We start from the raw sequence: 23,404 nt of genomic DNA on the forward strand, positions 1-23,404 counted from the left end.
CAATTTAAGTTGTAGCAGTTGTGCAGGTGTTGCCAACACCCCTTCTGCCACTACTGTTTTTATACCCCCCTCTGCTGCATAGAACATTGATTCTACCTTTGTTCAAGCTCAATTGGAGCATGCTCAGCAGAAGATTGCACAGGCTAAGGCCGATCTTGCCTACTAAGAAGGGTTGAAGGCTCATTACGAGTCCCTACTAAGAGGAGTTGGCCCTTCTGAACAAAAAAGGGGGGAGAAGAAAGTGAAGCAGGAGAAGAAGAAGCTGATTCTGAAAGCAATCAATTCTAGATTTGCTTTAGTTTCTTTTTAAACTTTAGTATTTTTTCTAATTAATTTTTATTTTTTTTGTATGTTTGTTTGCTCTGTTGCTAATCAAAACTATTTTGGTGTTTACTCTGAATTATTTGTCTCTATGTGATTACATGTGCTTACTGATTTGGAGTGTTATAGCTAGGGGTTGCCAACACCTACTGACAACACCTCACATTTCACTTAGGGGGAGTTTTGGTTAAGTATTCAGGGGGAGTTTTGATTAAGGGGAAACTGAGTTAAATTGTTTTTGAATTAATAGTGTTTTGTCCAGAAAGGAAAAAAAGGGAAGATTGAAATGAATATTTTATTCCTTAAAATCTCTTAATTTTAAAAGATTTTATTTAATATCTTTTGCTTTTTTTGGACATGAAGTAATCTTTTTATTTAAGTGATTTATGTCCTTGAATAAATTGATTTGAGATATTGATAAGATTATTATAATATTTATCATATCATATCTAATATAAATCTTTATTTATTTGTGTAGATTTGAGTTGATCAAATCTAGAGGATCCTACGTCTACAAGGAAATATGTTAAAGAAGGAATCTAGCCTATATATGGATATAAGCGTGCACAACCGAGTATAACCAAGAGAAAGAGAGATCGTGAGTTTTCCCGAGAGCTTCATACACGTACCAAAGGATTAAAGATCTTTGGAAGCTTGCATCGGCGGTTCTTACTTGAAGAACTGAAGAACACTTGAAGATCATTGATCAAGAAGTGGACTGTTCACGTGTTTAGGCTTCAAAATTTTTCTCCTTAACTCATTTTCTTTATTCAATGTCATATAGAATTTTAAGGAGAACTTTTACTCTTTATTTTTTCATATGTTTTGAGAAATTAAATTTTACAACAATCACTAGTTTTAGGGTTTGTAAAACTCGTTGATTCTTTTCTAGTGAAGTTTTGCCCTGAGGCGCTGCAAGAGTATTTTATACTCTTGCTTAATTATTCTTGAGTCTATTTATTTGGTTGCTTGTTTATTTTATTCACGCTTTAATTATATTTTGCTGCAAATTACTCAAGGTGTTATTATAGGTGTTGTCAACACCTTGTGACAACACCTCAAACTGTTTATGTGCAACCATTATTTCCTTTCAGAGAAGATTACGGGCAGAGAGAGGTGCGCTCGGGCGGTCAAATCCTGCAGCCCTAGCGCGACCTCGAGGAAAAGAAACAGAATAGAGGCAGAAGTTCCAGCACCCGAGCCATCAAATTTTACCGCTCGGGCGCACTCGCGTATTTGGAAATTTTAATTATTGGGTGTTTTAAATGGAAAGAACTATTTGGCCCTATAAATAGATAAATTCTTGACGCTTTTAAGAGTTGAAAATACTGAAGAGCAAAGAGCGGCGATTCGTGGAGATTGGAAGCTTCTTTCTTCTCATTTTGAGTCTTTCTTCTTCCAAACTTTAATATTTTATGTTGAAAAACTTTGTTAAATTGATTTTTATTATAAATTTCAGTAGCTAACCCTTATTTTGTTGGAATTTAGGGGATCCTACCCCCGAAACACTTTTGTGTGATTGAATATTTTGGACGAAATGAGTTTGATTTATATTATTATTTGATTTTGTCATGCTTATATTATTCTATATGTTGAGGAGTAGCTAACTTTAACATAGTTTCGTATGTTTTGAATTATTATCGAGAGATAAATTCATGATTAGGACGAGTGACACGATCCATGGACTTCAAATATGCATAGAGATATGATATTTAGTACATGTTGATAACCATAGACCACCAGGTTGAAATTTATGAGAATTCAAAGAGCGCAAAGCAATCGATAATGATAAATAATCAGAGAGATTTGATTGTTTCATTAACTTGAATTAGGTTGGCATAATTTGAGAGATAGTGTAGACACATTAGGAATTTCTGTCAAATATAAGTGTATAAAGTAAATTTCAATCGTCCAGTTCAATTACGGGAAGGTGAACCAAAATTCCAACAAATTTCTCTCAATATTATTCTTTGTTAAAATTAATCTTTTGCACTTTTAATTTAAGTAGTTTGAATTATTTTGTTCGTTTATAATTTTAGTTATAATCATTCTCCAAATTTTTGTTACTTTGGGTAGAGAAATTAGATAAATAAATTATCGTTGAAATAGTCCCTGAGGACGATACTTGTACTCAGTACACTTTAATATAACTTGATTCGTGCACTAGCGATAATTTCGAGCGGAAGTGAGGAATATTTATATTGAATTTAAGTGTTAGTATTTGCTTGATCAGTCACCGTCGTTCATGATGTGTCCACTGAAGGATTTGGAGGAAAGGGAAGCGCATTGAAGCGCATAATTCCACAACAGTAGATGATCCACCTTAAGTTTAACTAAGAAGCATAGTCGGGCTATAGACTATAAATTTAGCGCTGACTGAGAGGCAACCTAGTGTTTTCTTTCTATTATTTATTTTTATTTTTATTTTATTATTATCTTTTGCCAATCCACCGTCTTACCCGTCGCTTTCCATGTTCAATATGTTGCCCCGTTAAGTGAAGTTGATGTTGGTGCTCTACAAGAGGAGGATATGGAAGAATCACCTTAGTGTCATTAATTTTTTATGTGTGTCATTTTGTGTTTGAAGCATTGGAGACAATGTTTTGAATAAGTATGGGGGGGGGGGGGGGTATTTTATTGCATTAATTTACATTTAGTGTGCATGTTTTTGTGTCGAGTTAGGATAATGAATGGGAGCCGATGATGATTATGGAGTAAGAAAATTGAATTTTTTTACATGCTTGCCTTTGATTTGACATGAGAAATCTTAGAAACGTGAATATTTTTTCGTGCTATTATTAAACCAGTTAATTGTAGCAAAAAATTGATGAAGTTTTTGACTGCTTGACCATTCCACGACACTAGGTTTTAGTGATCTCAATTGTGTTTTGTGAATTTTGGTGATACTCTAATATTGCACTTATGATCTCGTATGCACACTATTTTTAAAAAAAAAATTGAAAAAAATAAAAATCTTTATTTTTGTAAAAAGAAACCAAAAAAAAAAAAAAACAACTCCATCTGAGTCATGGAAAAGGGATTGAAATCCTAATTACCTAGTCCAAGGCTAAGTATGCAGATGAAATTGGGTTGATGATCTATCCGGGATATAGACGAGGGGATTGAAATCCGAATCCTATCAAAATTGTAGCTAAGTTTGCGGGTAATTTATGGGGCTAATGTAAGCCGAGTGCAAAATCCGGTGGTGTGTTAAAAATACAATCTTCAGAGAGGTGTGATTGTTAAAGGTAACTGAAACGAATTGGTGCATGAGAAGGATACCTGCACTGATGTGTTATTAGGTCGCTAAGAGGTCGTATAAACGGATTCTATCTAAGTTTCATGTAACTGGAATAACATCACACACACGTTCACACTAAATCAAAGGTGTATTGTGATGAGTTGAGGGTATTTTTAAACTTGGAATGTACTGACACTTCACTTAGGCGATTTCTTTCCCATGAAATTATCCTAATTTCATTTTGTGTCATTGTGTTTGTAGCTGTTATTTGTTCTTGCTCGAAGGCGAGCAAGCTTTAAGTATGAGGAATTGATAATTATGTTTTTATTCATTATTTTGTGTTAAATGTTGAGTCTATTTTACATGTATTTGTGTTGAGTTAGTGTTATTTAAGTTTTAATTTTATTTTTATTCATGCATATTATCTTCATTTCACGTTCTCTGGTTTATTTGTAGGTACAATGAAGAACAAATGAATTTGGACACAAGAGAATCTCCACAAGAAGGAATTACAAAGCAACAATTGTCCAAAATTTATTTATAATGTTATATCAACCCAAATCTGATCTTCACTGTTCAAAATGAATTTTAGCATGTTATAAATTTGTTGTTCAAATTTTGGCTCGATCCGACGGCTAGAAATTTAGATATGAATTTTTCAAGAATGTTGCGTGTTGGGACAAAAGTTGGGCGCTCGAGACGGAATTTCTTACCGCTCGAGCAAGCCCGGAGAAAAATTACGGAGAAAAAACTGAACTTTTGCGCTTGAGCGGGTATTTTTGTCCGGTCAAGCACGATTGCAAAGAATTTAAAGTGCGAGGCAGAGAACCGTGCGCTTTAGCGGGATCTTTTGCCCGCTTGAGCGCGATCGCAGGATGAAGTTTTATATTTTTCGAACTCTTTTGAAAAGGAAAGAAAGTGTGGACCCAAGGAGGCATATATATACCTATTTTCATCAGATTTTGGGGGAGAGCAGACTTTTATCGAAGAAAGGCGGCTAGGGCTTGAGGATTGAAGGTTTGAAGAATGCTCCATCCTAGATTTTTCTCGATTCTTTTCTTTAATTTTTTTATGATTAAAACTTTGTTTTGAATCATGTTCTTGGTTATGGAGTAGACTTTTTCTTCAACCAAGACCACGAGATTGGGTCGAAACTAATTTATGTTTGAGATGTGGTTACATGTTTGATTATATTTTGGATATTTTTAGTTATTAATTGGTGTTAGTTTAATATTTCTTGTGAATATCTTGATCACGTGGTTACATGTGTGTTGATTAATCATGAATCGAAAGAGTATTTATTAAAGATAACATCAAAGATATCAATCAACATATGGTTAAACTCGATTAGAAATAGTAATCGGTTTCAGTATGCGATTTTAGGTAAAAACTAAATTTTCATAAATATTGAATGTGTTTGGGTTTGATTAAATTAATTTAAAATAATTAATCCGTCCAACTTGAATAGGTTTAGCAAGTCTAGAAATAGATTGTTAAATATTATAGGAAAATTCACTGTGATTGGAATGGACATGATTTTCAAGTTGTGCCACGTTGGAGCAAAAATTCGTTTGATACCTTTGTGTGTCTTGGTTGTCTCGTTAATTGAATTTAGTTTTGAGGTTTCGTTCTTAGATAGTTTAATATTTATTTATTGTTTATTTTAATTGAATTTTTATTTAACTCCTCACAATATTTTTATTATTTTGTCTAGGTTAAGTTAAATAATTAAATCTTGAAAATTAACTACAGTATTCGTGGGATCGATACATGGACTCATTGTTCATTTACTATAACTTGACATAGTCCGCTTGCTAGATTTATTCATAATTGAAATTGTCGACCACATTGTAAATTGAACTTCTTTGAATAATGAAATTTAAAACTTTTCTCGTCAAAAAACAAAAAAGAAATGCCAATTGGAGCGTGAGAAACAATTTTTGAAGTAAAAATAATATTCTTTGTTTTAATAACAAGGCCACTTTATCATAGTAATTAATTTAAAATATTATCTAATTTATTGCTCATGTTTTTCATGGTTAATTACCCACATACAAACAGGTGCACTTTCCTGGTTAATTTAAATATATTAAGTACTAGCAATCAAGATTAGGAGTATGTGAAAGCGATCAATTTCTTTTCCTTTTTTTTAAAAACAAAACAAAACAAAACACACGTGTATTCCTAAACTATCCTCGAGGAATTAGGAATTCCATCAAATTTCAAAATCATTTTTTAAATACTAAATTGATATTTAAAATTCCAAATCGACCATATTCAGTGGTACCAAATACAAAGTAATGTTTAGTCCAAGGAGAAGTTGATGGAATATGTAAGTGATTGACAAATGATTAGGAGTTCGATTCATCTATTAATACTTTTTTGAATGAGCTTATCACCAATAACTGACTCAATACGGTTTGACCAACTTAGTTAGGAGACTATTGTGTTAGCCACAAAGTTTACTTGAACCGAGTAATAGCGGCTCCACGTGCACGTCATTAAATAAGTTTTGTAATAATAGGATTCCAAAAGAAAATTATCCAAAAAGAAGAAAACGTCCATTCATCAAAACATAGAACTCTTAAACAAAAACTAGAACATACATTCACTAGCTACCGGGTACATTTTGTAATAATAGGATTCCAAATACTCTTCAATTCCTTTGTTTTCTTCTCAAACACGTGCTTCTGCATCTTGGTGTTCATCCAACCACTCCATTGCAGATTTTATCTCGTCTTCGATTTTTTCGGCATCGGCAGCTGGTAGTTTGAAACCTAGTTTCGTGGTCGTAAAAGCAGCCCTGGTGCTATAGACATAATTTCTAGAGATTTTTTTGCCGGTGAACTTCTTTTTAAGCTCTTCATATTCTATCCTAAATCTTTCTGCTTCCTTAAACATTCTTTCAATCTCCTTCTTGGAAAACAAGCTGTTGACATGGTTGATTGTAAAACTCTTCTTAGTAACAGTTGTTTGTTCTTCAGCAGTTAAGTTCAAAATACCATCAGCACCAATCTCAAAGCACTCGGTAACTTTAGCAACGCCCCTCGGAGCAGGAGGAATGCCATATAAAGCAAATGCACCTAATAGAATGTGGTCGCTCGCTCTGGGCCTTTCACCTTCACACACTTTAATTTCTACACTAGTTTGGCCATCACGATGATTGGAAAACACTTTAGCCATCTTGGTTGGAATAGTGGTATTCCTTGGGATTATCACATACATTTGATCCTCTTCTGCAAGCACTCCAAGAGATAAAGGTGTGACATCTGATAATATCAGTTTTCGAATTTAATGGTTACCTTGTACAGTAAAAATCGCCGCTTGAACAGCTGCACCATAGGCTATAGCCTCGTCAGGGTGGATGCTTTCGCACAACTCCTTACCATTAAAAAAATCTTGAAGCAATTGTTGCATCTTTGGAATTCTAGTGGATCCACCAACCAGCACCACATCATGGATACTTTTCTAGTCCATCTTGGCATCCTTCAAACAATTCTCAACATGACCAATGCATTTCTCAAACAAATCCATATTTAGATCCTCAAATTTGGCACGTGTCATTTTAGATTCAAAATCGATGCTATCGTGTAAGGCATCGATTTTGATAGTTGTATGTGCCATAAAAGATAGATTCCTCTTCGCCCTCTCACAAGTCGTCTTCAACCTTCTTAATGCTCGTGGCTTGTTACTTATATCCTTCTTGTGCTTCCTCTTGAGATCTTACACAAAATAGTCAACCATTATGTTATCAAAATCCTCTCCTCCAGGATGGGTGTCACCCGCAGTTGCCTTGACCTTTATGACTTTGTCAACCATTGTGAGAACAGAAACATCAAAAGTTCCACCACCAAGATCGAAAATAAGCACATTCCTCTCACCACTAGACTTCTTGTCAAGACCATATGCAATAGCTGCTGTTGTTGGTTCCACGAGGATGCGCAAGACATTGATTCCAGAAATAGTCCCAGCAGCCCTGGTCGCCCGCCTTTGTGAATCATTGAAATAGGCGGGCACAGTGATAACCACATCTCTTACTTTAACTCCAAGAAAAGCTTCCGCAATCTCCTTCATTTTGGTGAGCACCATGGCAGAAATTTCTTCAGCAGCAAATTGTTTCTCCTCATCTCTGTAAGTAACCACAATCATGGGCTTGTCTTCATGACCAGAAATGACCTTGAATGGCCAATGCATCACATCTTTCTGCACCAGAGGGTCGCTGAATCTCCGGCCAATCAATCTCTTCGCATCTGCAAAAGTGAATCATATCCTAGAAGAATTAAATTACATATTGAGAGACTATATGAGTAAACTCTCATCCAAACACACTACACGACACAAGTTTATTGTTCAGTAAGAAATCCCTTATTTTACAGCAATGTCAATTTCATTAGCAAGAGCATAAACATAAACATATATATGAACAGAGTAAATATCATCCAGGCATCTATCTTCTAAAGATCATAATGGTAGTTAACAAACAAAAAGTTGCAAGAATGATTGGGAAGCAGCAAAATTAAGAATAATTTTCACCGTTACATATCTCGCTCTAAAAGCTTTGCAAAATCACATAGTGAATGCAAAACTAGGGAGTTCTCTACAGAAACAAAAGGCACAACAACTTAGCTTGTTGCGCAAAAAACAAGTTTAACACAATAATAAAGTTATCGATTCCATGATTTTCTAACATAGAAACATGAATCCGAATAACATGTTACCAAAAATAGTGTTGGTGGGGTTCCCAGCCGCCGCATTCATGGCTGCATCGCCGATGAGTCGTTCGGTTTCCTTGAAAGATACACAAGAAGATGTGATGCGGTTTCCCTGCTCATTGGGTACGATCTCCACACGATCATGTCGCCACACGGACACACATGAATATGTTGTTCCCAAATCGATACCAATCGCCCGTGCTTGGCCTTCTCCAGACATGGTAATCTGCTCAATCCACGAAACCATACATACTTATAAAAACCAAACTATTTCACAGTCACTTGTTTTAAATCAATAATATATATAGAGAATCGTCTTTCTTGAAATTTCAAATTGTAATATTTTTCAAAAATACTTCAAACAAAAGGTATCTCAATTGTACTCTACGGAAAGCACCTTAATTATTATTACTATTTCTAAATGAAAGGAATTTTATTCCTTGGTTTTATTCGTTGGATATCTCGTCCCTAATTAAATGGAGATTATAACATTTTGCTTTCTAGACAAGATAAAATATTTGGTAAATATCTTGAGTATATATCGATTATGTTAAAGATATATTTGCCAAAGTTTAATTCATATCTTGATAAGGTGATTATTTGATAGAATATAATTTGATATTATCAAGATTTGATTTGCAAGATTTGATAGAGTTTATTTCCTACTAAAACATGGTTTCTTATTCATGTAGGACTCTATCTAAGGAAATCTTCAAGATTTGAATGTATATCTATAAAAGGGGATTTCACGCACAAGAGAGAACGAGACTTCAAACGATAATACACTGCGCATACTCTGAAGAATTATGTTGAAGAATTTGAAGAACTCTGAAGCAAGGTTTGCAACCATCGTTGTTGCGTGTCCCCGTGTTGCCGTTCGTGTTGAAGACATCAGAGACAACACTGTGGGAACTGTTTTGTTGAAGATCTTTTTTGTCTCTTCAATTTAGGCTACGGGAGTTGCATCCAATTTCTTTTATACTTCGTTGTATTTTAGGATGCATGTTTGATTTCTCAACTTGTTGAGAAATTTAGGATTTACTGACTTTTCATAAAATCACTAGGTTTATCTTTGTAAGACTGATCTTACTTTTACTAGTGATATTTAGCCCTAAGGCACCCGCACGAGTTTTTATACTCGTGCTGATTTATTTTCTTTGTGTTGTTTACGCTTTAAATTTCTACTGCACTGTGTTGTCTGTGGTGTTACAACACGAAGGACAACACTGAACGTTTTTCATAACAAACCACGTACACAGTTTCTTTCACGTGGCATCAGAGCCAACACTTGACTTTACTAAGTGAATTCCTGGTTCGTGTTACAGGTTGGTTGGTTATGGATACTCCGTACACAAGTTCAATTCGTCCACCTATTTTGGATGGGACAAATTACAACCCTTGGAAATTAAAGATGAGCATGTACATTCAATCCATTGATTCCAGATCTTGGCAACATGTCCTTGATGGTTGGACACCACCTATGAGAGAAGATGATATACCTGGACCAAAACCAAGAGCTCAATGGACAGTCGATGAAAATACTGCAGCTATTGCAAATGCAAAAGCTATTAATGCTATGTTTGTTTCTGTTGATATAAATATGTTTAATCTAATTGGTACTTGTACTTGTGCAATGGATGTTTGGGAAAAACTTCAAACTCATTGTGAAAGCTTAGCTAGTGTCAAGAAGACAAGGATGCGTCTACTAACTTCCAAATTTGAGAAATTAAGAATGGAGGAATCAGAGACTATCATGGAATATAATGGAAGATTGAAGACCATTGCAAATGAAGCATCCATACTTGGCGATCCGATTTCGAACGAGAGACGTGTGTCCAAAGTGCTTCGTTCTGTCCCTAAAAGATTTCACACCAAAGTATGTGCTATAGATGAATCCAAAGATACATCTATAATGGGATTGGATGAGTTGATGAGCTCTCTACGCACATATGAGATGGAGATGGAAGCCGGAGATGACTCCAAAGGTAAGTCTATTGCTTTTCAAGTTTCTAATGAAGTTTACCATGATTTTTCTGAAGTCCAACAGGAGGTGAAGGAATCTGATCTTGAAGAAAATTCAATTACCTTGATTTAAAAGAAATTCACTAATTATCTCAAGGTAATGAAAGAAAAGAAGGATGTGAAAGGCGCACTACCTTCGAAAATTCCTAGACTGTCTTCTTCAGAGAAGACTCAAAAACCTGTTGTTACTCGAGGACCTCGTCAAAGGTATGAAGGTAAGATTCAGTCCTCAAACAAAAAATTTGATAGTGTTCAATGCAGGGAATGTAAGGGATATGGACACTATGCATATGAGTGTGCAAATCGCCTTCGGAAAGGTATGAATGTGTCTCTAAGTGATGATGAATCTGAAGAAGAACAAGAAAAAGTTGAACAGGAAGATCTCATATCTTTTACTGCTTTACTGGAGAGTAAGAAAAATTTTCAGATTAATCCTCTCGGTGTTGGCTCCGGTGTTGCAACACCTGGACGCAACACAGTTCAAAAATCTGTCTGTTTTACTGCATCTAACTTTGATGATTCCAGTGATTATGAAGAACAGGTAGCTGATGCTTACACTCTAGAAGGAATGAAAAAACTTTATGAAGAGTTGTACCTTGATTGGGTCAAGAGAAATAAACTGAATACAACTCTCACTAAAGAGAATACTGAATTGAAAGCATCTTTAGCTAGACTTGAAGATATCATGAGCAAGAAAAACCTGGAATTAGGGTTGATAAATTTAGAACTTGAAAAGGCGAATTCAACTCTTGCTAGATTTAATTCAAGTTCAAACAAACTTGATACTATGTTGACTATGGGTAAGGATGACAAGTTTGGACTTGGTTTTAAGGAAAGTGTTTTTGAAATTGGTGAATCCTCTAAAGCACCAGTGTTTGTGAAGGAAAGTAGCAATACTTCAAATCAACCTTCAATGGTTTCCGAAGGTAAGAAACCGCTTCCTAAGAAGGATGTTCCTATCACTACTTCGAAACGTTGGAAACGTCCTTATGTGTGTCATTACTGTCTCAAACCTGGTCACATCAGACCATTCTGTCGTAAGCTTAAAAGTGACTATATTGTATGGGAATCTAAGCAGGTGTTGTCGCCCGTGTTGCACAACACCAAGCGCAACACTGGCAAACAGAGGTCTACTGTGAAGAAAGTTTGGATACCAAAGACTGATTCTAATTGTTTTGTTATCTATAATTCCCTGAAAGCTAACATTGTAGGAAATTGGTACTTTTATAGTGGAAGCTCTCGGCATATGACAGGTTTGAAAGATCACCTCACGGATTATGTTGAACAAAGTGGTGGTAAGGTGACCTGTGGAGGTGGTGCGAAGGGAAAGATTGTTGGCAAGGGAACTCTCAATGTTGAAGGATTTCCAAGACTTCACAACGTTCTGCATGTTGAAGGACTCAATGCAAATTTAATTTTGATTAGTCAATTATGCGATGATGATTTGCATGTGAAGTTTGATAAAGTATTTGTGAAGTGTTTGACAAGTCTAACAGATGTGTTATTATAGGTACAAGATCAGTTGATAATTGCTACCAACTTGGTGAGGAATTGGCATGCAGACACTCAAAGGTTGATGAGTTTAGCCTATGGAACCAAAAGCTTGGACATGTGAATTTCAAGACCTTAAGAATTTGTGTAAGTTTGGAGCTGTTAGAGGTCTTCCAAATCTTAAGTCTGGAGTTCCTTACGTTTGTGGTGCATGCCAAAAAGGTAAGCAAACCCGTGTTGCGCATCCCGTGTTACAACATTGTGGGACAACACGGTGTCTTGAACTTTTACACATGGATTTGATGGGTCCCGTGGAAGTTGAAAGTTATGGAGGTAAAACGTATTCTTTGGTATGTGTTGATGACTTTTCTCGTTTTACATGGGTAAGATTTCTTAGAGAAAAATCAGACACTTTTGATATTTTTAAGAAGTTGTTTACCAAGATTACTAACCTACATACTTTGACTGTAGCAAGAATCAGAACTGATCATGGAAAGGAATTTGAGAACTCATATTTTACTTCTTTATGTGATAAGAAGGGCATTTCACAAGAGTTCTCTGCTCCAAAAACTCCTCAACAGAACGGAATTGCCAAAAGGAAGAACAGGACGTTGCAGGAGATGGCTAGGGTGATGATGAGCTCAAAAAATATCTCCAAGAAATTTTGGGCAGAAGCATTAAACACAGCATGTCATATTTCCAATCGTGTGTATTTGAGAAGTGGTTCGTCAATGACTTCCTATGAAATCCTCATGGGAAAGAGACCAAATCTCACTTATTTTCATATCTTTGGTTGTGTACGCTATGTTTTGAATGATAGAAATCACCTAGCAAAATATGATTCCAAAAGTGATAAGTGTTTGTTTCTAGGTTATTCTACAAATAGTCGTGCATATAGGATGTATAACCTTAGGACCAGAACAATTATGGAATCTATTAATGTTGTTTTTGATGATGGTGCAGATCTCAAAGGAAAAACTGCTGAAGATGATATTGAAGGCTTGCTGGAAATTCCTACCGAAGAACACAGTGTTGTTCCTGATGTTGCAACACCAAACACAACACTGGTTCCTCCAGAAACTGTTCATGAAGAAAATTCTCAAAATAATGAGGAAACTGAGGTATCCACTGAAGAGAACATTCCAAGCAAGATAAAGAAGAATCATCCATCATCACAAATAATTGGAGATGTTCATGGAACAAGGCAAACTCGTGCCAAGGACAAAGTTGACTACCACAAGATGGTTGAGTTAGTATGCATGAGTTCCGTGTACTCACAGGTAATGCATTCCTGTTTTGTTTCCAATATTGAACCCAAGAATGTCAATGATGCTTTGAATGATGAATTTTGGATAAATGCCATGCATGAAGAACTTGAGCAATTTGTCCGAAATGATGTTTGGTTTTTGGTTCCACCTCCTGATCATGGTAATGTCATTGGTACAAAATGTATTTTCAAAAATAAAACCGATGAATCAGGAAACATCATTAGGAACAAAGCAAGGTTGGTTTCTCAAGGGTATACTCAGGTTGAGGGGGTTGATTTTGATGAAACCTTCGCTCCTGTTGCCCGCATTGAGTCAGTCCGACTATTGCTAGCTATTTCATGTCCTATGGGTATAAAACTTTACCAAATGGATGTGAAGAGTGCATTTTTGAATGGTATTTTAAATGAGAAAGTGTATGTGAAACAACCCAAAGGCTTTGAGTATCCACATCACTTGGATCATGTCTACAAGTTGAAGAAGACACTCTATGGCTTGAAGCAAGCACCACAAGCATGGTATGGTAGGTTGACCGAGTATTTGCTCAAAATTGGCTTCAAACGAGGTGAGGTTGATAAAACTCTTTTTATTTAAAAGACCAAAGGTGAAATTCTTATCTGTCAAATTTATGTGGATGACATTATCTTTGGTTCTTCTTCTCAAAAGCATGTTGATAGTTTTGTTGAATGCATGTCGTCTGCTTTTGAAATGAGTTTGGTAAGAGAGTTAACTTACTTTCTTGGATTGCAAGTTAAGCAATCAAGTGATGGTATTTTTTTGTGTCAAAGTAAGTATGCAAAGAATTTGGTGAAAAAGTTTTGCAAAGAGAATGTTAAGAACATGAAAACTCCAATGGGTTCAAGTGAAAAATTGGGAAAAGACAGTGTTGCGGCTGGTGTTGACAACACCATGTATCGCAGCATAATAGGGAGTCTTTTGTATTTGACTGCTAGTCGTCCTTGTAACACCCTCAACCGATGAAGGTATTACCACACTAACATGACCATAAAACCTCTGTGCGGAAAAGAAAATTTTTGAAAGATGTATGCATACATCAAACCTTACTTAAAACATTTTAGAATAGTTTACAAACCAATTCATAACAATTTGAAACATAAAGCGTATTTTCTTCAATCAACATAACAACATTTAGTTCATTAACTTGACACAAACACACTCAACACATAACACACTCATCACATAACACACTCATGCATCGCCCGCCTGTCCGACTCCTTGCTCTTCTTCATGTCCGGCATTGAACTTGTCGACATATGCATAAATGTCTTCCTCATTACCTGCACCATTCAAGTATAGTGAGTCTAAAGACTCAGCAAGAGTATGCAGTAAAAATCATGAGATTTCAATTATCAATTAAACGTAACATAACATAACATAATATAAACTTATCATTTGGTGACGAATTATGCGAAATTGTGGCAACCTTCATAATGGGCACATTCATCTTTTCTTGTTGATCAACAATCATATGGCATTACGCCTCATAACTTTCATTCATTCCTTTTCGGAGGCTCCTCCGGAGCTCATCCCGGAGGACCTAACCCGTACATTGAGCCGTATTTGGGAGGGCTACTCCGGAGCCCAAACTGGAGCACCGTTCCCGTATTGCCACCACAAAGACACATAAGACATCAAAATATTTTCATGCATCAACATATTATATCTTCATAATTCAACATAGCATTATTCATTCATGCTTTATCATTTTCATTTCATCAACATATCCTTTCATCCATCATGAAGCATCATTGAAACATCATAATTTCCATCTTAACTTTTGTTTCATGAACATAAAACTTTACTCGATAACTTCGTGTATGTAATAAATGATAAAAATCATACTTTCATATTGAACATAGGTTTCATGAAAGAAACTTAGACATGTACATGAACCACATAACATAATCGATCCACGTAAGTCGTTCTTGACTTAAAACTTGAAAATTTTTGCATAAGAATTCTTAAATATACTTTATAAGCCTTTAAAGATCATAACCATGAATTTAGGACCCCAAAATAACATAAATAAAGCTTCAAATCACAAGGCCATGCGCGGGGGCGCTACTTTTTGGGCGCGGGCGCGCATACCCTGCTGATGGGTCTGCTTGTTTATTCTTAAACTCTATTTTGCAGTCGGAATTTGGAAACGTGGTAAACATGAAAGTTTTAGCCCTTGCTCTTGGCTTTCTAATGCCGAAAACTGCACCTTAAGTGGAATTTTCAGTAAAACGTTATGCTCATTCTCCCCAGATGTGTCACTGCCAGGAAATCAAAACACTTGACACACTTTGGGATGATTTTGACCAATCTTCCAAAATGATTTTGACAAAACTCAAAACATGAAAGTTGTAGATAAATAAGTTTTTTTTCAAATACAATTGGCCTCATATCATTTGGATCACTACACTAATTTTGATCTTCAAAATAGTAACAAGCGCCGCTAATCCGGAACAATCCAACATAAGTAACATTTCAAAAGTTTCACTCAAACTAATTCAATAATTCAAAATATGATATTTTCTACTCCTCCAGCTATATCCTTTAAATAAAACATCCCTTGAAACTTCAAGAACACATAAAAACTTAGATAAAACATGTAGCTCTTGAATCAAATTCAAGAACATGACGAGAACGACATATACTTCACGATTTCATACTATCACATAACATGCTCTTCAAACCCTTAAAATCTAAACTTCATGCTCTTTAAATTCTTGAAAATCATGCATACATATCTCAACATACATATTTTCATATAAAAATAATTATAATCTTGAATGGGTTTCAAAACCTTAAAATACTAGTTGAAAAACTTGCCTTGAAATGAAGATGGAGTTGATCCGGATTTTTGGCAACAAGCTAACCACGACACGAACGAGATTTGGAACTTGGATGGTGAAGATCTTGAAGAAATCGATTGATGAACCAAGAATAAGAAGGAAGCAGAAAGTGATGAAGGAAACGTGAAGTGAATGAATGAATAAGTCAAGGAGACATGCAATTGATGATGGGGTAAGTGGTGGTTGAGTGCAATAATCAAAATTCAATACGTAATGTGTGTCGGCTACTAAAACGCAGTCAGCCCAACACGTCTCGACTCGGGCTGATAATATTTCCTTTCTTGGTTTGTACATTATAAACATATGAATATTATACTTGAAATTCTCGTAATAATATTTTTTACGATCTCGTGCATAGGTTAGTCTCGTTCCATGAATCCAGAATCAAACTCGCCCTGAAATCATAAACTTAATTGAAAGCGTTAAACATAAAATAATTATATCATGAAACCATAATCATTAAATCATAACTTAAATAATTTATGGCATAAAACCATAAAAATTATTTAAAACCATCGTAAGTGAGTTTAGTGGATTTGGACCTTACAGTCCTGATATCATTTCAGTGTGTGTTTATGTGCTAGGTATCAATCTGATCCAAAGGTAACTCATTTAAAATCTATTATGAGAATTTTGAAATATGTTGCGGGTACATTGGATTTGGGTTTGTGGTATACGAGGGAAACCAACACTAACCTTGTAGGTTTTAGTGATGCTGATTGGGCTGGTGATGTTAATGATAGAAAGAGCACTACGGGTGGGTGTTTTTATCTTGGAAATAATTTGGTTTCATGGTATAGTCGTAAGCAAAATTGTGTGTCACTTTAGACTGCTGAATCAGAATATGTGGCAGCCGGAAGTTGTTGTTCACAACTTCTTTGGATGAACCAAATGATTGAAGACTATGGTTTTAAGAGTGAACCCCCCATTGTTTATTGTGATAATTCAAGTGCTATTGATATATAAAAGAATCCAGTTCAACACTCACGCACAAAACACATTGACATTCGTCATCACTTTATTCGAGATTTGGTATAAAAAGGTATGATTCGAATGGAGTTTGTTGGAACCAATAACCAATTAGCAAACATTTTTACAAAAGCATTAGATCATGAGAGATTCTCAACCCTTCGAAGATCTCTCAGCATGTTTGCATTATAATCCTTTGCATGTGTTGTCTTCGGTGTTACAACACCATCGACAACACTGTTGTTTTTTTTTCTCATGCATTTTAAGGATTTTAGGCATTCTGCACTCATTCTGTTATGTGTAGTGTTTAAATCTCTGTTACAATGATTCAATTGATGCCAAGTTTTTCTGGAAAATCTTTTAAGCACACTGACTCTTTTTAACTTTTGAACTCTGACTAAACTACAGAGTAGTTGAGGGATGTACGTGTACTCCATGTGGTTGTCCCATGTGAAAGGTGGTTTCGCAAATTAAGTGCTTTGTTTTTTATCAAGTTTGTTGACCAATGTCATCAATACAAACTTTGTAAGAAAATCGGAAGAAAATGAAAAAAGCTACCTAATTGAGTCCAATGAAGACTGTTCTTTTAGTGTGCAGGCTACCACTTCGGAAAGTAAAGGGAATTCAGTGTGTATATTTCAAATACTTTTGAAAAACTTTGGTGTTGTTGATGATGTTGTCAACACGAGAGACAACACTATACCCGTAAACATTTCATGTGCTTGTGATTGCATTTTTATTTCATGTTACACTCTGTTTTAGGCATAAAATAGGACATGCATATGCATTTTTGCTAATAGGGGTCTGTTTTTGGGTAAGGTTCTAAATAGACAAATTTTGATGATTTACCCTATTTACTAAAATTTGAATTTTTGTGAATGATCTTTGTTTCAGTGGAGTTAAGCTGATTTGGAGGTAATTCTGGAAGATTTGGGTTGAAATATTTATCTCAGATTATTGCCTTATTTATGGGATTTTATCTCTTTAAATCTCGGTTTTTAATTTTCTGTCCGTTAGGAAAGTTACCGTTGTAACTTGTGGGAGATCAGGGATCAGAGTAATTATGGATTTGTTAGGATTTTATTACCGTTTAGTGATAGGATTCTTATATATTTGTTTTCCTTTTTATCGGGTTTTATCATTCTCTTCATTCTTCAAAATCCCGATTGATTCTGCAAACCCTACCTATCTCTCACTCTCAATTTTTTTTTATGGAATGGCTCGTCGATCAAAAAGGCAGGCAGGTTATAATCCTGATTTTACCCAGTCCAAGCGTTTTTATAAGGGTCCTCGCATATCTATGGCCGAAGAAGATCGAAGCTCATGCGATGATTCTGATGATGCCAACTATGAATTTGTGGCTAGGAAGAAATCCTCTGATTCGACTGCTGCCTCTGCCTCCGCTCCTTTTGTTGAATCTGCCTCTGAGAGCGATGACTCAAGCACCTCTGGTGATGTTTCTCCTAAGGATTTTCCTGAAGAAGTTGTAGCTCGAGAACCTGATGTTTCTGATGAAGATGCCAAGTTGGCACAAATCTTGGAAAGCCTTAAGCAAGGAAAGACTACTTCTTCTGTTCCTCCCTCTGCTCATCTCTCCGATGATAAGCCTGATGCTGAGATGATGGAGGAGTTTGCTCAGGGCAAAGCACATCAAGATACTGTCTCTTCCTCTTCTTCCTCCTCTGCAAATTCTGATGCTGACTCTTCTGATAAGAGTGCTGATATTGGAGATGAAGAAGACTCTGAAGATGTTTCCAGCATGGATGCTGATGAAGACCCTCTGGTACAAGAGGATGTTTCTACTGCTGCTGCCAGTGTTTCTGTTGGTTTTGTCAACACCACAGACAACACTGTTGGTGAGGACTATGACATGGATGCTGCTCATTCCCTCATGTTTTACTCTGGTGATGCTGCTGCTATATGGCCTCTCTTTACTCATAGAGGTCTTCTGGATGAAATAAATATAGATGTACTCTCCTTCGATAGGTACAATCTAATTGATTTTTTGAAGCTTCGGCAACTTTATTCCACTGTTGTTGCTGTTATACCCTACTGTAAGAGGGTAATTCTGGAATTCTATGCTAACCTGACTGCTAGAATTGAAGATCCAGAGTCTGCAAAGTTTGGCTAAGTATACCTTCGGGGTCGGCTATTCGAGTTCACTCTAGCAGTGATCAACTCTCTTTATTCCACCCCAGACATTGATGAAAGCAATCCTCCAGAGATCAACGAAGTGATTACGTTTCTAACTGGTGGTAGGGTCAAAAAGTTCTCTGACCATTTTTATGCAGCTAAGTTTACCTCCTTTTATTCTGTGCTGCACAAGATAGCTGTAAGGAATTGGACTCCTTCATCAAACTCAACAGTTATCACACGACCACAGGCGGTCATTTTGTATGCCATTGGGACTGGGAGTTCCTTTAATTTTGGGAGGCAGGTATTCAAGACAGTGCTCCAATTTGCTGATGGAGGTCTAAAATTCACAAAGCTGCCATTCCCATCCTTAATCTCTGGCATTTTGGAATCTCAGGGTTTCATCCGCAATATCATAGAAGATCTCTTGGATCAACCTGAAATTCTAAAGTTAGCAGCTGGTTTACTAAAGGGGAATCGTGTCCTTGATTTGCCCTGGACTACTACTCATATTCCTGCTACTGAAGTTGCTGGTGTTGCCCCCAATGTTGCCAACACAGGTGACAACAGTGAAGAAACAGTGCCTACTCCTACTACTTTGGAATTCACAACTGCCACCATTCAGCTGCTGATGACTCGTGCTGAGAAAAAGATTGCTCAAGCACAGGAAGATATTGTCTTCTACAGCATGGTCTTGGCTGATTGTCAAAGACTTGTCATTTCTGGCCAAACAAGGGGAGATAGTGCACAAGATGAAGCTGCTGGTCCATCTGGGACTAAAGATGATGAGGATGAAGCTATTGCTCAAGAGGCATCCGATAGTGATCAATTCTAGATTATGTCCCTTCTCTCATCTTTACTTTATGTGCTTCGTCTTTGATTCTAATAGAATTGTTTTTATTGTGTGCTCTAGTTATGTGTCTCAAGTGTTCTTACTTGCTTTAACTAGACTAACATCTCTTCTCCACTTAAGCTATGATTATGAATTATAGAATCCCTTAGTCATATCTCGTGTTATCCTTAGTGTTACAACACGAGGGACAACACTTCAGGGGGAGACTTACAATTAAGGGGAGAAGGATTATTAAACTTAGGGGGAGTTTATAATTTTTTCATACTTGTGCAATGTTTGTCCAGAAAGCAAAAAAAGGAGAGATTGAAAGGAATTTTATTCCTTGGATATCTTGTCCTTAATTAAATGGAGATTATAAGATTTTGCTTTCTAGACAAGATAAAATATTTGGTAAATATCTTGAGTATATATCGATTATGTTATGAAAGAGTGGGTGCCCAGTGAGCCAACTTGTGGCTAAGGGCTTTGATGACTCTTTGTATAAACAATCTTTTGTTTAATATAATTTACACTTTTATTGAAGGAAATGACTTTATCTTTCTTCATATTGTTATATTGTGATATACTATTGTTGTTTTGATAAAGACCTTAAATATACTATAGTGTATGTAAGATGTGGTAGAACATGGGGATGTCTATCATGAAACACATCTTATAGTCACTGTATATTCTAAACTGTTCCTAGTCGATTGAGCCGTCCGATAATAAGGATAAGGATCGCTCGAGTTTGAGACTAGCATTTGCGATGCAGAGTACCACGTTTCATTGGTAAGGAACATGGAGATGTTCGAAGCATGCAAATGGATATTCATATGATGAATGATCGAACTACCCTATCCGGACTTTCCAAGTGATTATCACTTATCGAGTGGATAAAGTCCGCCGTTTTGGTTGTACACCATTAGTCCTTACTACTTGAAACATCATTGAGACTCTATATGCTAGTACTGTGCTTTGACTCGTTTACCGACTCTATTGGGGTCATCAGGTGTCGGGATTGGGTACAATTACAACACATATAGGAGTCGATGCTTTGTTGTCAAGGATTCACCACATACTTGCGAGTGTGGATATCCTATGCGATCTGAAGAGATGTTAGTGTGACGAATCTCTGGCCAGAGTACATGATGTGTTTTAAGAAATGGTTTCTTAGTAGCACATGCGATGTCACTATTTGATCTTCAAGATGTATTGCATAGTTATCGAATCTCGAGCGACTCTCGATATATCAATGGTTGTTGATTCGATTGGGATATATGGATGAAGGGACCGTACTGTACGCTAACCAAAATCTATTGGTTCTTGCAGGCACTATCAGTGATACCTAGGGAATCATGGGGCGATGTTGCTAGGAGCTCTACCATGATTCGATGGGCAAGTCGGAAATTGTTGTTTCGAGTCACAAGGAGTTGTGAGCCCACGGCTAGCTGTATCCCTGAACCATTGAGGGTCACACAGAGTAATAGATTTTTAATCCCCGTTGAGATAGTTAAATTTAAAGAGTTAAATTTAATGAATTAAGAAGTTGGACTTCATAATTAAGAGTAAGGGAGTAAGATTTCCTAAAATGACATAGGGATGGACATTTTTGAAAACCACGGAATTTGGATTTAGAAAAATTTATCTTGACTTTAAAAGGTGCAGAAATGGTTTCTGTGCACATTGGTGAAATCGGTTTATCAATCGGAGTCACGATGAATTTTATATTAATTTCTGAACATGCGGGCTTTGCTTGTCGGGCCTGAACTTATGACTAATGGGCCCTAAGCTGTTAGTGGCCTGCATTATAAATAAGTTATTGCAGTACAGAAATTACACACAACAGGTCACAATTGAGTCAGGATTTTTCGAAAAACCTAGCCTTTTCTCCAATTGTTGCCGCCGCCCCTCTCCCTCTGCTTGAGAAAATTCCGGTCTGTGATTTTGAATTACAGTCTGGTTTTAACGGATCAAATTCGTTATTCTCATCGTAGAAAACTTCTGATAGATTTTCTAGTGCAATCTATCAGAGGGATTAAATATCTGTTCATGGACCTGATTGAAGAAAGGTTCGTCCATTAGTTCCAGGGAGATACAACAAGAGCAGAGCAATCTGTTTGGTGTCCATAAATTTCGATTCGAGATTGAAGGTAAAAATTTAATAATCGTTATTTAATTTTTACACGCACATAATTTAATCGTAAGTTTTGATACCCACACTATGGAATCGTTCCATATTTAAATTTTTAAACTTCCGCTGCACCGGGTATCAACTCTGATTGATCTGAACGCCGCGTTTTCCAACAGTGGTATCAGAGCCAGGTTGCTCAGATCAAACGATTAAATTAATCGATTGTACAAAAATTTTTAAGCCTCGGTTTTTGAAACAAAATAAATATTTTAAAAATAAAATTTTTTTTTCGGGCAAAACCCGGGCAGCGATGGTCGCTGCCCCGGGCTGCGCAGGGCAGCGCTCGGCGCTGCTCATGGGCAGCGATGTGATCGCTGCCCAGGGCGGCGCACGGCGCCACCCAGTGCAGCGATAGTCGCTGCCCTAGGGGCAGCCGGGCTGCCCAGCCCGACCCGCTGGGGCGCGGGCAGCCCGGGAATGTCCCGGGCGGCCCGCGGGAAAAATTATTTTTTTAATTTTTAAATTAATTTTAAAATGTTAAAATTCTATTTTTGGTCCGATCGAAAATTGTTTTTGATTGGTTCACGAGGCGTCGGATCGAATTGTTCGAGTCCAAAAATTTTAAAATTGATTTTTGGATAAATTTGAATTTTTGGAAAATTTTAATATTTTATCCTTAAATTGAATTTTGAAATTAATTATTTTTAGTACAATTGATGATAAGATATGATCTTATGGATATATTAAATAAAATATGATTTTATATATAAAATTGGATTTTATAGATAAAATATGATTTTATTTGATAAAAAGATAAAATATGATTTTGTATGTAAAATAAGATTTTATATATAAAATATGATTTTATCCTTTTAAATTTAAATTGTCATTGCATGTTATCCAATAAATTAATTTTGAATTAAATGTTATTGGATAAGGATGATCGATTGCCATGACCAATTTTGTAGGTGTATGTTAGGAATGTACATTTGTTTTATTGTTGTTGGTTTTATTAATGAGCCTGGTTTATGGCCCAATATGAATTTCATATGTAATAAAAGTGGGCTTGGTTTATGGCCCGTTCCCACCCCTAAAAATGTATCCCCTACTTGTCATTGTTATTTATTGTAAATACATTAGATTTAGTGGGAGATCAAGATTTGAAGATGGAGGTGGGCCCAGCAGACAATAAAGACAGAAGAAATGTAAATTGGAAGCTAATGTAATAGGATTGCATTGCATACTGCATATTACCTAGGATTGGACTAAGACTCGTGATTGGCAACCACGGGTCAATTAGAAATGGAATCGATCATCCTATATAATATATGATATTATGATTGTATGCATGTTTTAGACATAATTGTGTGAATCCAGCAAGCATGCAATATTTGAAAATGATGAGACAAATTTTCATAATTAAAAA

At 36.1% G+C, this 23,404-nt stretch overlaps 1 protein-coding gene and 1 pseudogene across 1 annotated transcript; one reads left to right on the forward strand and one right to left on the reverse strand.

Annotated features, from left to right (window-relative positions):
• Window positions 1–6,177: 6,177 nt before the first annotated feature.
• On the reverse strand, window positions 6,178–8,494 carry LOC140862876 (heat shock cognate 70 kDa protein-like; annotated as a pseudogene).
• Window positions 8,495–9,610: 1,116 nt separating this feature from the next.
• LOC140862877 (uncharacterized) lies at window positions 9,611–10,369 on the forward strand. The gene has a single exon (XM_073265913.1). It carries the CDS (start codon window positions 9,611–9,613, stop codon window positions 10,367–10,369), a length of 759 nt encoding a protein of 252 aa, XP_073122014.1.
• Window positions 10,370–23,404: the final 13,035 nt, after the last annotated feature.

Source organism: Henckelia pumila, chromosome 4 (genome assembly GCF_033568475.1).
Source record: "Henckelia pumila isolate YLH828 chromosome 4, ASM3356847v2, whole genome shotgun sequence".
Classification (NCBI taxonomy): Eukaryota; Viridiplantae; Streptophyta; class Magnoliopsida; order Lamiales; family Gesneriaceae; genus Henckelia; species Henckelia pumila.

Bases quoted from the DNA above. Each gene is read 5' to 3' on its own strand.
- LOC140862877 (XM_073265913.1), top strand. From the start codon at position 9,611: ATGGATACTCCGTACACAAGTTCAATTCGTCCACCTATTTTGGATGGG.